At 45.0% G+C, this 14,361-nt stretch overlaps 1 protein-coding gene across 3 annotated transcripts in view; it reads left to right on the forward strand.

Moving 5' to 3' along the window:
* Window positions 1-14,361, forward strand: part of sema3b (sema domain, immunoglobulin domain (Ig), short basic domain, secreted, (semaphorin) 3B) — a 297,012-nt gene that overhangs the window by 141,804 nt on the left and 140,847 nt on the right. For all 3 annotated transcript variants that reach the window (XM_069936649.1, XM_069936646.1, XM_069936647.1), the window contains exon 3: window positions 13,321-13,475. In XM_069936649.1, coding sequence (XP_069792750.1) covers window positions 13,321-13,475 — 155 coding nt within the window. The remainder of the gene's footprint in view (window positions 1-13,320; window positions 13,476-14,361) is intronic.

Below are 14,361 nucleotides of genomic sequence, written 5' to 3' on the forward strand. Positions count from 1 at the left end.
GTTGCCTGGGTTAGAGATCATGGTGGCACTAGGAGACACATGGAGACTGCCGATGTTGGAATTTGAAGTGCAGGTGCTCCTCAACTTACGATGGGGTTATGTTCCATCAAACCCATCGTAAGTTGAAGAAGAATCCCAAAATTAAATTTTGAATGCTTTTATTCCATACTGATGAAACCAGTAACGAACACAGCTGAAAGCACACTGGGCATGAAGAACGTTTGAAGTAGCCTGTACGATATTCTCACTGCCATCGCTCAGCATCGCGAGAGAGTGGCGTACTGCATATCGCAAGCGCAGGAACAGATGGGAATTCGAAATCATCACTCCAAAAGATTGCGAGTCGGCCCACTGTAAGTAGGGGAGCACCTGTTCCACCTGCTGCAGGAACTCTGCGCGTCGAGCAGCATCAGTGGGCGGAAGAAAATGGTCAACGATACGAGCCTTCAGGGATTTCAACGTCATCTCCCACCAATGCTGCTCTGCGTGCTGAGTTCCTCCGGCAGACTGTGTGTAGATGGGGCCAATAGGGCTTGATCCTGAACTGCACCACGTCCTGTGCTATTGGCTGTATTTTGGAACATTGTAGAAGGAACTTAACAAAGATGAGTGATTTGTTTTATTGTGAAAGGAATAGAGGGCTGAGAAAGTCAGGTGCTTAAAACAGTCAGTCACGCATTTCTGTATTAGAATAGGTTGAAATATTTTTTAACCAAAGATAGACTTTATTCACAATAAATTATTTATAAAAAGAAAACAGTTCAGATTCTGTTCCCACCCTTAACTTCATATCCATACATTCCCATCACTGTGCCTTGTTTCACTACATTTCATTTCTTTGAATCAAAAGTATACTTTATTCACAATAAATTATTTGCAAACAAGTCTTATTTAAGTCTTTTTACATTTATAATGTCAGTCATATCTATGTACATTGTTTCATTCATTTCTCTTTACCCGATTACCACCACTGTGGCACCTTGTCGTTTCCCCCCCCTTCTGTTAGTGGAGGGACTCCCTCCCCCCTAGATTCAGCCCCTGAGTGCCCGGTAAAGTGAGAACTGTGGTCTTTCCCCACGGATCCCTTGTGTTGGCTGTGCCGAGCCTCAGTGCGCCCTTCAGAACGCACTTCTGCATCCTGGAATGAGCCAGACGGCAGCATTCCCTCACCGACACCTCCGTGCGCTGTGGTTTCGAGGAAACCACAGAGTGTCTTTCACTGAGTCTATGGTCTTCCAGCATTTCTGGATGTCGTTCTCCGAGTGTATCCCTGAGAACAACCTGTAGATCAGAGTCCTCTGTCACGCTGCCGCTGGGGATGAACCGTGACAAGGACCCTTGCATTCTTCTCCACACATCCTTTGCAAATCTGCTTTCAGCAAAGAGGTGGGCGACAGTCTCCACTCCGCAGTGGTCAGCTCAAGGACCATAATACGTGGAGGGTGACGTTCCGGTTGTTTCAGATCTCATTGGAAGGGCTCCTCTCACCGCCAGCCAGACCAAGTCCCAGTGCACATTCAATAATTCCATTGACCTCATTGCCACCTTGTCACTTCTCCCCCCCCCCCCCCCTGTTGTTTGAGGGACTTCACCTGGGTCTCAGCCCCTTAGTGTTGAATGTAGTGTGATCCAGTCCCCACTTGAGTGTTGGTTGTAAAAAGAGGGATAAATACTGTTGTTACTTTTTCACTCTGCCTGCAATGGCCTGTGAACTTCTGAACACGGATCCCCTCCTCCACAATTAGTTCATTGTTAATTGACCCTTCTTGTTAATTGGGCTCACAACAATGCTAATGACCTTTGGATGAATGAAAACCCAGCAGAACTGCCCATTGTGGGAATGCGAGGGAGCTTTGCATGAAGGGAAACCCATTCATTGCTCTGGGCTTGGGGAATGGCTAACAAGATCCTTCTGTGTGTTTTCTGCTTCTGACTGTGTATGGAAGCTTCACAGTTGAGGGCGGTCCATAATTGGTGGAATAATGAAGGGAACAGACTGAAAAGCATGCTTAAAACCCATTGCTTGAGCTTAAATGCAAACCAGAGGAGAGAAGTTGGTGCTTGTGTTTTTCCCCCAGGGCCAGATCCAACTCTTTCAACCTCGGAAATGGTGAAGAACATGCCTGCTGAGTTAAATTAATAATGGAAGTCATTTCTTAGTGCCATTTCATTACTGGGGGTCCCTAGAATAGTGAAAGGTTCAAGGGTTTTTAGATCTAGGGGCCAATATTTTATGGTGAGAGATAACGATTTAGGATGGACCTGAGGGGCAATTTTTACATCCAGGCGGTAGTCTGCCTCTGGAATGAGCGACCAGAGGAATGATAATCAATTTATCATTATGTGTCTAAATGACTATCGACCAGAGACACTCACATCTACAGGGACGAAGTGTTTTGAAAGGCTGGTGTGGAAGCATATCTGCTCCTGTCTGAGCGGTGACATGGATACGTTCCAGTTTGCTTATCGTAGGCACAGGTCTATGGTGGATGCCATCTTGCTGGCTCTACATAAAGCCCTAGAACACCTGGACAGCAAAGGTGCATTCATCAGGATGCTCTTTATTCACTACAGTTCAGCATCATCAAAACTGATCAACAAACTCCAAAACCTGGGACCTAACGCCCCACTGTGTAATTTGATCCTGGTGTTCTGGAAAATATAGTACTTTTCTTTGAATCTTATTTTGTCTATTGGCGATGAACTTTGGAGGTGGAAGAGAAAGAAGTAACAAGAAGGGAGGGGGGTAAGAGGATGGGACATGAGTGTGGGAGGGGGCTTGTTGCGGGTTGTTGAAGTCATGTGACAGGGCCTCCAGGATTTAAGCAACCTATATCTGAGGCGGTCGGGTGGGGGAGGAGAGGGGGTGGGGTAGATAAGGACAGCTTGAAAATAAAGATGGACGTTAAGCACACTTGCCTGAAGGCGCTTGTCATTGGTTGGTTTCCGTGGTTACTGAGGAGATTGGGCAGGCTTATTTACAGAGCACCCTTCTGGGATGGCACAGCAGAAACCTTGCTCCCCTGACCCAAAAGGCCGACAGTGGCAGCTGAGGTGTCGAAGTGCTTTACATTGTGATAAGGCTGAAAGGGAAAATGACCCTGGTTGATTATTTTTGAAGCTAACCTGGATTAGCTTTGATGTCAGTGAGTGTGCTTAGAAACACAATTTTTTGAAGCAGACCGTGAGCAGTGGTAATTAATAAAAATTTATAAGGTTTGGAGGACATCCACGCCCTGGGTCATAGATTGCCATGGTGTGGAAGGCAAGCCAGCCTTTCTATCTTACGCCACATCTTTCTAGAACGCACTGTTCCAATTTAGCCTGCAAATAACTTCCTTTCAAGTGCACGGCAGCTCTCCTCCAATTTACTGATTCTGCTGCAGAATGTCCAGCCTTGAGATGAGAAAGCTTTTCTGATCTCTCCTGCGTAGCTCTTGGCTACTGGTACAGACCTGTATCCTGTGGTACAGTACTTGGATAATCACTGGATAACTTGGCTCTACCTCATCGGTTAGTGTGAGAGCAGCACAGCACTATTGCAGCTCCAGCGACCTGGGTTCTAATCCACAGGCTCGTGGTCTGGAAGGGCCTGTTACTGTGCTATATCTTGGCAATGGTTGGTGCAACGCCTTTACAGCGTGAGCGATCGAGACTGGACTGGGGTTCGAATCCTGCTCTGCCTGTAAGGAGTGTCCGTTCTCCCCGTGACTACAAGGGTTATCTCTGGGAGCTCCGGTTACCTCCCACCCTTCAAAGCGTACCATGGGTAGGTTAATAGGGCCAAAATGGCCTGTTACCTGCTGAATGTCTAAATTTTAAAATATTAAAACTAAAATTTAATAAAAATTGAAATTAAATCTGCTACCTTCGGGCACTGAAGACCGGTGAGAAAAGTTTCTGTCCCACGGCTCTCAGTTAAACATTGATCATGGACTACTCCATCATCAGTTGCACGTCACTTGGACTACTGTGAATATTTCTTCGCTAACTATTTCATTCATAGCCCTTTTCATTCAATTATGTTTAACTATAATAGTGTGGTTTTTTTTACAGGTACTTGTTTGCCGCAGCAAGTAAGAATTTTGGAGCATTTTGTTCAATGTGTATGACAATTTTGTTTTCATATAACCTATGATAATACTGTCTGTCTCCTCCATCCTGTTTCTTCTCAACTTCTTTGCCTGAAGGAGAACATACACCAGCTTCTCCTATCCAGCTAAAATCCCTCAGACTTGGACTGTTCTGCTCCATCCTTTCTATCTCTTCTGTAGAACCTTCACCTCCTTTCTTGAGTCAGGTGTCCATATTTGGAGGCAGCTTGTGGCCCAGCCACTGTTTTTTAGCATCTCTACTTTTATATTCTGTGTCTCAATCAAATCTTCGAATCCCTAGTGCTCTGCCCCCTGCTCTCTCGACGTTGGCCCGTCACTTTTCAAGACTTGTGCAACCTGTACATCAAGGCCCCTCTGTCTTGAACAGGTGACTGCTTATCTGACCTCGGTTGGCCCTTTTAGACTAGGTGACAGGCTCCAAGGTGAGTTGACGTTATCGGAGACAATACACGAGCGTGCTGGAGAAAGGCAGCAGGCCACACAGCGTCTATAGGAATCAAATGGAAACCAATGTTTCCAGCCTGACAATACCTGATGACAGGGACTCATGAACGATACTAATCGTAAACTACTTTGACACCACAAAAAGGTCCTGTCTGCGCTATTGCAACACCACTTTTTCTCTTGACCAAAAGCAGCTGTGAATATTAATTATCTAGCTATATTTTGTATTTATTTCTCTTAATTTTGTTCATACCACTGTAAGGTTTTGTAGAAATGTCTATGGCTGCGGTAAGAACTTCAGTGCAGTCACAACCTCCATAATGTCTGGGACAAAGACAATTTTTCCTGTATTGACCCCCTGTGCTTCACAGTTTTAAATTTGTAATCAAACATTGTAATTCACATGTGATTAAAGTGCACATTCCAGATTTTATTCAAGGTTATTTGTATACATTTTGGTTTGACCATGTAGAAATTACAGCACTTTTTATAGATAGTCCCCTCATTTCAGGGCACCATAATGTTTGGGGCATTTGACTTCACAGATGTTTGTGAGGACTCGGGTACATTTAATTGCTTCATCAGAGAAGGTATAAGAGAGCTCGGCTTGCTTCTAAGCTTTTGATCACCTTTGGAGTTCCCGCAGTTGCCATTTTTCAACATGAGGACCAGAGTTGTGCCAATGAAGGTCAAATAAGCTATTTAAAGGCTGAAAACAAAAATAAAACAGTGAAAGGCATTGGCTCAAGCTTTGGATGACCAAAATCAACTATTTGGAACATCATTGAGCAGAAAGAGCATATTGTGAACTCAGTAATCGCAAAGGGATGGGTGGGCCAAGGAAAACTTCCACTGTTGATGGATGACAGAAGAATTCCCATCATATTGAAGAAAAATCCTTAAACACATGTCCGACAGATCAGAAACACTCTTCAGGAGGCAGGTGCGGATGTGTCAATGACGAATGTCCGCAGAAGACTTCAATGAACAGAAATACAGAGACTAGACTGCAAGATGCAAGCCACTAGTTAGCCACAGAAATAGTTGTCAGGTTACGGTTTGCCAAGAAATATTTAAAAGAGCCTGCAGAATTCTGAAAAAGGTCTTGTGGACAGATGAGACCAAAATGAACCTGTATCAGAGTGATTGAAAAGTGTAGATGCATAAAATACTGCCCAAGATCAAAATATATCACCTCATGTGAAACGTGGTGGGGTGTTATTGGCCTGGGCATGTACGGCTTGCCACAGGTACTGGAGCATTTATCTTCATTGATGACTTAACTACTGATGGCAGTAGCAAATTGAATTGTGAGGTTCGAGCAAATGCCCCCAAACTCATTGGACGACGCTTCATCCTACAGCAAGATAATGATCCCAAACGTACTGCGAAAGCAACAAAAGGAGTTTTTCCATTCAAAAAACTGGAAAATTCTTGAATGGCCACGTCAGTCACCCAATCGAAGTCCAACTGAGCATCCCTTCCATATGCTGAAGAGAAAACTCAAGGGGACGAGCCCCGAAACGAGCAGGAGCTGAATGAAGATGGCTGCAGTAGAGGCCTGACAGAGCATCACCAGAGAAGATGCTCAGCACCTGTGAAGTCTCTGAAGCAGTCGTTGCAGATAGGCAACAAAGTACTAAACCTGACTAATATACATACCATTGCTGATGTCCCAAATATTATGGGGCCCTGAAATGCGGGGATTAGGTACTTAAAGTGCAGTAATTTCTACATGATCAAACCAAAATATACACAAATCCCATGAATAAAATATGGAATGTACACTTCTATCACATGTGAATTGTTAATTACAAATTTAAAACTGGAGCACGGGCAAATTTAGGGAAAAAAAAGTGTCTTTGGCCCAAACAATTTGGAAGGCTCTAATGTACATTGTACAAGGCACGTTGCAATAAACACATTATCTTAATCACTGACAAAGTGTTGGTTATTTGATTATCTCCTTGTATGGCTTGGAGATGTCTTTGTTTGGTAATCCTTTTGTAGGCCCCTTGGGATTCATCTGCTACACTGAAGACACTCCATAAATGGAAGCTATTGCTGTTCCTTCTGTTAATGTTATTCCACTTGTCTGCAAGGAAAAAAAAGTCCAAGGAAACATTTACCGACTGTGAGGTAGATTGGACTTTCATACCCACTCTTGATTGCTAAAGTGCATTGAGCTTTATTTCATGGAAAATGGACAGTTTTAGAGGGATGTTAATCTGTCCAGGATTCTGCCTGTTTCTGAATTTTATCTTCCTTCCCATTCGATTGTTTTTTTTAACGCCAGCCATTACGTTCCAGGAAATTATTGCCATTTTCCTGGGAACGCAGTCTGTGTTAAATGAAAAGATCGGAACAGGAATAAGGCGTCATTCCCATTCCCATACTTGACTCCTAGAACACCTGCAGTCTAAAGTGAACTGCTGGCATTCTGTGACAATGGGCTAACAAACAGCATGTATCGATGATGCGCGATTCACGTCACACTCGGCGGTGGCACAGTGCGTCCCACGTCCGTCAGACGTCACCGCAGCGGCGTTGCAAGTCCTGCCTCCTAATTACCATCCTTCCGGTATTCTGTCTAATGCACAATGTGATTCGGACATTTGGAGCTTGGGTCGTTTCTGTGCGAAAGCCACCCCTGGAAGGTAAGTGTGACAATATCTGATGGGGGGTGGGGGGGTGGGGATGAAGAAAGTTAGTTGTAGGTAAAAGAAAAGTGTCTGTCATCTGACATGAAATTGAGTATAAACTAATGGCACAAGGGCCTGGGGATAAACCAGAAATCTACTGTGCTGGGGTTTCCTCCTGGTTCCTTCCAATTACTATCAGACTCCTAAACCTCCCCTTGTGACACAGATCACAGACTGTTCCAACTGCACAAAGGTGCTTGTCTGCACTAATACACGTCACCCATAAAAGTTTCTGCACTAGGATTACTGTGAATATTTGTTATCTGTCAGGGCAACCGTAGCAAAGGCCAGAGGGACATCTGTTTAAGGTGAGGGGGAGGAAAGATCAGGGGAGATGACCGGGGTAATTTTTTTTGCACAGGGAATTGTGGGGTGCCTGGAATGGATTGTCAAGGGTAATGGTGGAGGCTGGTACAATTGGGACATTAAAAAAAATTTTTTGGACAGGCACGTGGATGCAAGGAAAATAGAGGGTTAGGGTGTGAGGTGGGGAACGCTCAGTTGTTGAGTGAGTTTACATAGGTCGACACAACACAGTGGGCTGAAGGGCCTGTACGGTTCCGTAATTTAAAAAAACAATTTAGATGTCGTGGCGGCTTGCCCACGCAGCAGGCTCATGGAGTCACGGGCAAGTCCGTGGCAGATCCAGCTGTGAGAGCTTCGGGTGCGGGGCCAGCCCACAGCCTGGCGGCTGACGTCAGTTCTGCCCCCAGGCCGCAGGGGCTGCCAGGGGAGGGTTCTTAAGTGTGCACTGCTCGAATCAGTAAAGCAGTTGGCTCAATCCCCCTTCGACTCTGCGGGGCTTCTCGCTCGCTGCGCAGCTACAACGTGCAGCACGGTGACAGGCCCTTCTGGTCCACAAGGCCACGCCGCCCAAAGTACCCCAATTGACCTACAACCCTCATGTGTTTTTTTTAAATTAAGCGTGGGAGGAAATCAGAGCACCCGGTGGAAGCCCACAGAGATACAGGGAGGACATACAAACTCCTTACAGACAAGGCCGGATTCGAACCCGATTCCCTGTGATAGCATCGTGCTAATCTTTTACGTTATCTTGTACATTTATTGGTCTCTTTCAATTTAATTCAATTAGTTTGCTTTTATAGTTTTGCATTACAAGAGCCTGTTCAGTTGTAGCACGCAAGAATTTAGGTGCATGTGCACATTGTACGAGGTCTATGATAAGAAACTCATTCTCCATCTTCCAAACTCCAGTTCCTGGTTGATGAGCAATCTTGCCAACCCAGGAATTAGTGCGGTGGGGTGCCATGAGGAAGCACATCTGAGAGGCATCTGCTCTTTCTGCTGCTTTCCTGTTGGTATCTGAATCATATGGAACCACAAGTGGAAAACGGCTGGTGCCAAGCCCTCTGAAAACAGCAACGCTGGAGTTACGCCGCCGTTTACTTCAGGGTGACTCATGGATGAGTCACTTGGGGAGTCCACTGCATTCTTGGTGGGGAGGAGGGGGGTGGGTTATTGGACTGAGAGTTGCGAGCTCAATTTTAGCCTTTCCAGGAGGAATTGAGGGAATCCTCAATTGAATCTGGTGCTGACGGTGGAAGTGGGTGATGGAAAGGGGGGGAAGAAAAATAGAGCAAATAGATGGGTTTCAGACTGCAGAGGTCGTAGATTTGAGTTACTGTAACCTTTCACTCTCACTGTGATTGGTTTCCGGTTCACTCTTCGAAATTAAATTAGTCGTCGGCTTATTAAAGGGAGTGGGTTAAATACCTGAAGGGAAACAAATTGCAGGGAGTGAGTATGGGAGTCTGGAAAAGACATTGACTCACTGGTCTGGATGAGTGGTCTCTGTGCTGATCTCATTCGTATCTGAGTACATCAGTTCAGTCTATCATTGTTTTGCTCACTGGATAAATGGTCAGATACAGGCACACAGATAATTGTGATTCACACAGTTTCTCTGCCCAACCTCAAACTGAAGATCCTTGGTCAGTGAAACTCTTAAGAGATCACCGGCAAAGGGTTGAAGTGAGCACACGCTTCCATGTGCACCAGGGTCTAATTCACTCCGCTGCTCTTGTACTTCCAAAAGAAATAAGATCCCACCACTTGTCTCCCTCAGCTGGAATTAACCAGTGACCTAATTTCAAAATTGAAACAACATTTGTTGGGATTATATTTCAGACATTAACTTGACCTTAAATAAAAATGAATTGCTAAGAGCTTCTCATTAATAACTTAAAATGTATTAAAACCTTATTATATGAAATGATAAGGTGCAGGTTTGCTTGCAAATGGATTTTGATGGTCTGTGCATTACAGGGTTTCAGTGACTGGACGTCAACATCCCAAGATACTTATGAAAGTGGATTGTTACAGTGAGATGGATCAGCAGAGACTGGGTAGGAAGGGTTCCCATGGCAAGGTTCCAGTCTCGGGGCCGGTGCCTCACACCATGTTCTCGCTCTGTTTTTTGCTCTTTCTCTCACTCTCTCTGTCACTCTGTCACTCTCTCACACTCTCTCTCTCTCTCTCTCTCTCTCTCTCTCTCTCTCCCTCTCTCTCCCTCTCTCTCCCTCTCTCTCCCTCTCTCTCCCTCCCTCCCTCTCTCTCTCTCTCTCTCACTCTGTCACTCCCTCACACACTCTCTCTCTCTCTCTCTCTCTCTCTCTCTCTCTCTCTCTCTCTCTCTCTCTCTCTCTCTCTCTCTCTCTCTCTCTCTCTCTCTCTCAGAATTGAACAGAACCATCTAAACTCCAGATTCGAGTTCTGAACTGTGGAAGTTCAGCACTGTCCAAGGAGCTTTGATTTCTCCATGAGACAGTGAAGGGAACCTGCAGCTCAATCAAATAGTCCTTTTGAGGATGGGCAGATGCATCTCTTGGTGCCTTGATTCACATTCACCTAAGATTGTGAAAACCAATCACCTGGACATGAGCAGGCTTCTCTTTGTGGATTGTACACCTTCTGTGCTGCATCTTTCTGACTGTAAGTCCCTCCAGAGAAAGAGGAAGGATTCATGTTTCAGGGCACTCTTTTGACCTGAAACGTTGACTCTGTTTTACTCATAGCAGCAGCTACCTGACCCATGGGGTCTCTGTAGCATCTTCTGCCTTCACTTGGGTTATTTTATTTGTGGATGTTCGCTTTGCACAAACGAATGGGAATGCTTTTGACCTGATGGAGTTGGGTGCATTTTCAAAGCCTGCATCGGTAGTGAAGCACTTTGGGAGACCAAACACAGTGGAGTTAGAAAGTTTTCTATCATATGAATGACGATAAAGCCCACAGCTGTCAACAGAAATCGATACAGAGAAAACTGAGGAGGTGTGGTTTATTTGAGCCAGACAATCAGAAAGGAGTTAGTTAGAGAAAGAAAAGAAACAAATGTTTTCATTGGCTGATACACAATTTGGCAGTGAATCTGGAAGTGGGATAAGAATATTTTTAGGCAGGAGCTTTCCAGATCCCTCTGAGGAAGATTTAGCAGCAACCTTGTTGCTGGGGTTGAGTCCAAAGCACAGGCGCACCGGAGAAACTCGCATGGCGTCTGTAGGTAGTAAAAACAGATGATGTTTTGGGCCCGAGCCCTTCATTGGGAAGGTGGACAACAGATGTGGGTAAGGTAAAGAGAAAGGAGGAAGCAATAGTTCAGGGCAATGACTTGGGGAATGATAAGCAGGCCAGAGTACACAAAGCATTAGGGTGGGCTGACAAATAGGATCAGAGAAAGGAAGAACAATAAAGTCAGTGGGTTGACCTCTGGGCATAACGTTCATTGCAAGATCAAATGGACAAGAGTGAACAGCTGTTGCAGAGGAACAGTCTCAACGGTGGCTCAGGCAGGGATTGGAATATTCAGGAGCGTTTGAAATTTTGGAAAGCAGAAAGGAAAAGGAGGTGCAGAATTACCTCAGAACATCAACATTTAGAAACAGTAAAGCGATTGAAGTGATTTGGGTGGCACGGTTAGCGTAGCCGTTAGCACAACGCTCTTACGGCGCCAGCCACCAAGGTTCGAATCCGACGGTGTCTGCAAGGATTTTGCACGTTATCCCCGTGGGTTTCCTCCGGTTTCCTCCCACCCTTCAAAATGAACAGATATTGTAGGTTAACTGTGGAATTTGTGCAGCACAGGCTCGTGGGCCGGAAGGGTCTGCTACCGTGCTGTATGTCCAAATTTAAAATTTGAATTTTTCACTATCAGAAGTAGTACATAGGTCCTGTAATGGGAGCTATTGTGAGGCACAGAATACAAATTGAGAAATAATGCAAGCTTGTAAGAAAGATAATGCAGTAATTATGGCGGATATTTATCAGTAAATAGATTGTGCAAATCGAACTAGCAAGGAGATCTTTTTTAGACATACAGCACGGTAACAGGCTATTTCAGCCCACAAACTAATGCAGCCCAATTTACACCCCATTAAATGACACCCCTGGTACGTTTTTGAATGGTGGGAGGAAACTGGAAAATCCACGCAGACATGGGGAGAATGTATAAACTCCTAATGGACAGTGCAGGATTCGAACCCCGGACCCAATCGCTGGCATTGTAAAAACATGGCGCTAACCGCTATGTCAAGCATGCTGACCTTTGGGGAATATTTGTGATGATCTCTTGAAGCAAGGCGTTGTAAAACAACTGGGGGTAGAATATTTTTGATCCAGTTTTAGTGCCATATGATAGGGTAAACATTCATGTCTGCGTGCCATTGGGCTGCAATTGGATGCCTCGAATTTTCTCTAACATCAAGCACAGTCCAGCTCCCAGCCTGAGTCCATGATTTCGAGAATGAAATGCATAATTGGCAGACATCTGTCAGATCACTAGCACTGTTATGCCCCCCCCACCCCCAACCTTGCACAAGGGAGGCTATTCCGCCATTCATACCGGTGCTATGATGGATTTAAAAAGAAAATTCCCCTCCCTCCTCAGTTGCCCCATTTTGAACTTTCATCACCTGGTTACCAGACCTCTGTTAACGTGATTTGCTGGTGGTCGAAAGCTAAGCAGTGAGGTTTAGAAGTTCATCGTAGGCTGGATGGGTTGAACACAGTACTCGGAGTGCAATGCTTCTGAAATTTAGAAATGGGAGTTTAGAAACAGCACATCATGCATGGCCACTGCTATCAGGCCTTGCCACTGTCGCAGTGCGTTGCCATGACTACAGTATTTAATACTGGCAAATGAGGAAGAACATCCATCTATCCTGCTTACCAAATTTAAATTTGGGCATACAGGCCATTTTGGCCCACGAGCCAGTGCTGTCTAATTTACACCCCATTGACCTTGAACAGTGGGAGGAAACAGGAGCCCCTGGGGAAAACCCTTACAGATACAGGGAGAATGTACAAACTCCTTACAGACAGCACGGGGCTCGAACCCCGGTCCAGACCTGATCACTGGCGCTGTGAAGGCGATGCGCTGACCGTTACGCCCACTGTGCCACCCCATTGCCTATAAAAACAGTTTTTCAGTTTCTGCCCTCCCTCTAGATGTGGTAACAAGTGAGAAACTTCTCCTCCTCATGGGAATGTCTAAAATCAGAAAGCGTGTCTCTAAGGTGAGTATTAGAGGGGGTCTAGGCAATCTTTTCAGTGCAAATGCAGTTATATCGGACACACTGAGAAGCATGTGGATGAGCACCTGAATCGGCAAGACAGAGCAGGGCTACGGACCAAACATTAGCATGGATGGGTGCCTGATATTTGGCTTGGGCAGAATGGGTCAAAAGGCCTGTTTTGGTGCTGTAGGCCTCAATGCCTCATTGGAAACCAGTTTGAAACTTAGCCACTTGTATTCTGCGTGAGTCTCTTGACACCAAATAGCCTGAATACACCTGGGATTGGCTGATCTCGGAAGCTAAGCAAGCTCAGGCCTGGTCAGTACTTGGAAGGGAGACCGCCAAGGAACACCAGGTGCTATTGGTTTCTGCGAGGGGCGCTGGACAAAGTGCCGACTCTGTCTCTCTTACAGTGGACTAAAGTTAAAGAATTTCATGTATGTAACATTCTAAATGTAATATTACATGACAATAATGGGACCTTTTCCTTTACGTAGGAGTTGACGTGCATGCATTTCACCCTTTTAGATTTGGTTTCCCGAGGCATTGTCACCTACCAGTTGAATTATTCCTGCTGTTACAACACTCTGCTGCTGGATGAGGAGAGAGGCCAGCTGTTTGTGGGTGCAAAGAATTACCTCATAGCTCTCAATCTGAACAACATCAGCAAGCACGAGAGGAAGGTGAGTGAAGCTTGTGTGGGATACGTCAGCCGAGGCTGACGACTTGAGGAATGGACCTGCTGAAGAATGCTGGTATCAATGCATTGGTAATTACGGAGTGACAGGAGACTAGGAGAAGTGAGTGATAAAGAAAAAACAGTGTAAGTCCGAAAATCTGGACTGCTCGTGGATTGGGTCGGCCTGTATTTTTGGATATTCCGGATTCCTGGGCAGTACTTTTAAAATTAAAACTTAAGGATGAATAAAGGAGAGATGAACAGGTAAACTTTGATAGTTTATTCGTTAGCAAATACAGCATGTTTCATTTACCAAAAGAATGCGAAAGAAAAATAAAGTCAACCCTTGACAAAAATGTAAACATAAATGTTTTTCACTCCAAAAAAGATTGTTTTTAAAGATGAACGCTTTAAAAGAAAATATACAGTATACAAATTAATTTCTTTGTGATATGATTATCTGTATTAAGTGTGGTTGCAGGTTGCCATTATGCATCTGCGGGGCTTATGTTCGCACGCAAAAGCCCACTGACAAAACATTTTGAGAGTTTTCGAAATTCATGTGTGGCCCAGCTTTCTGATTCTGTCCATTGAAACCCGTGCCGCTCAATTACGTCCATTTAACCTTCCAACCCCATGTGGGGAGCAAACTGGTGCGCCTGGAGAAGTCCCACTGAAGTCATGGGGAGAACATGCCAACTCTTTACAGACAGCGCCAGACTTGAACCCGGGTCATTGTAATAGTTCTGCAGTAACTGCGAAGATTCATTTTCAGCTCTTATGAAGTCACTGGGAAATTATTGGTCACCTGCCCTCTTGTAAGTCAGTTAGCCCAACTCCTTTCAATGCATAAATGCTCAAATCCGTTGCTAAGAAATAGTCATTTTAAT

This window comes from Narcine bancroftii, chromosome 5 (genome assembly GCF_036971445.1).
Source record: "Narcine bancroftii isolate sNarBan1 chromosome 5, sNarBan1.hap1, whole genome shotgun sequence".
Taxonomy (NCBI): Eukaryota; Metazoa; Chordata; class Chondrichthyes; order Torpediniformes; family Narcinidae; genus Narcine; species Narcine bancroftii.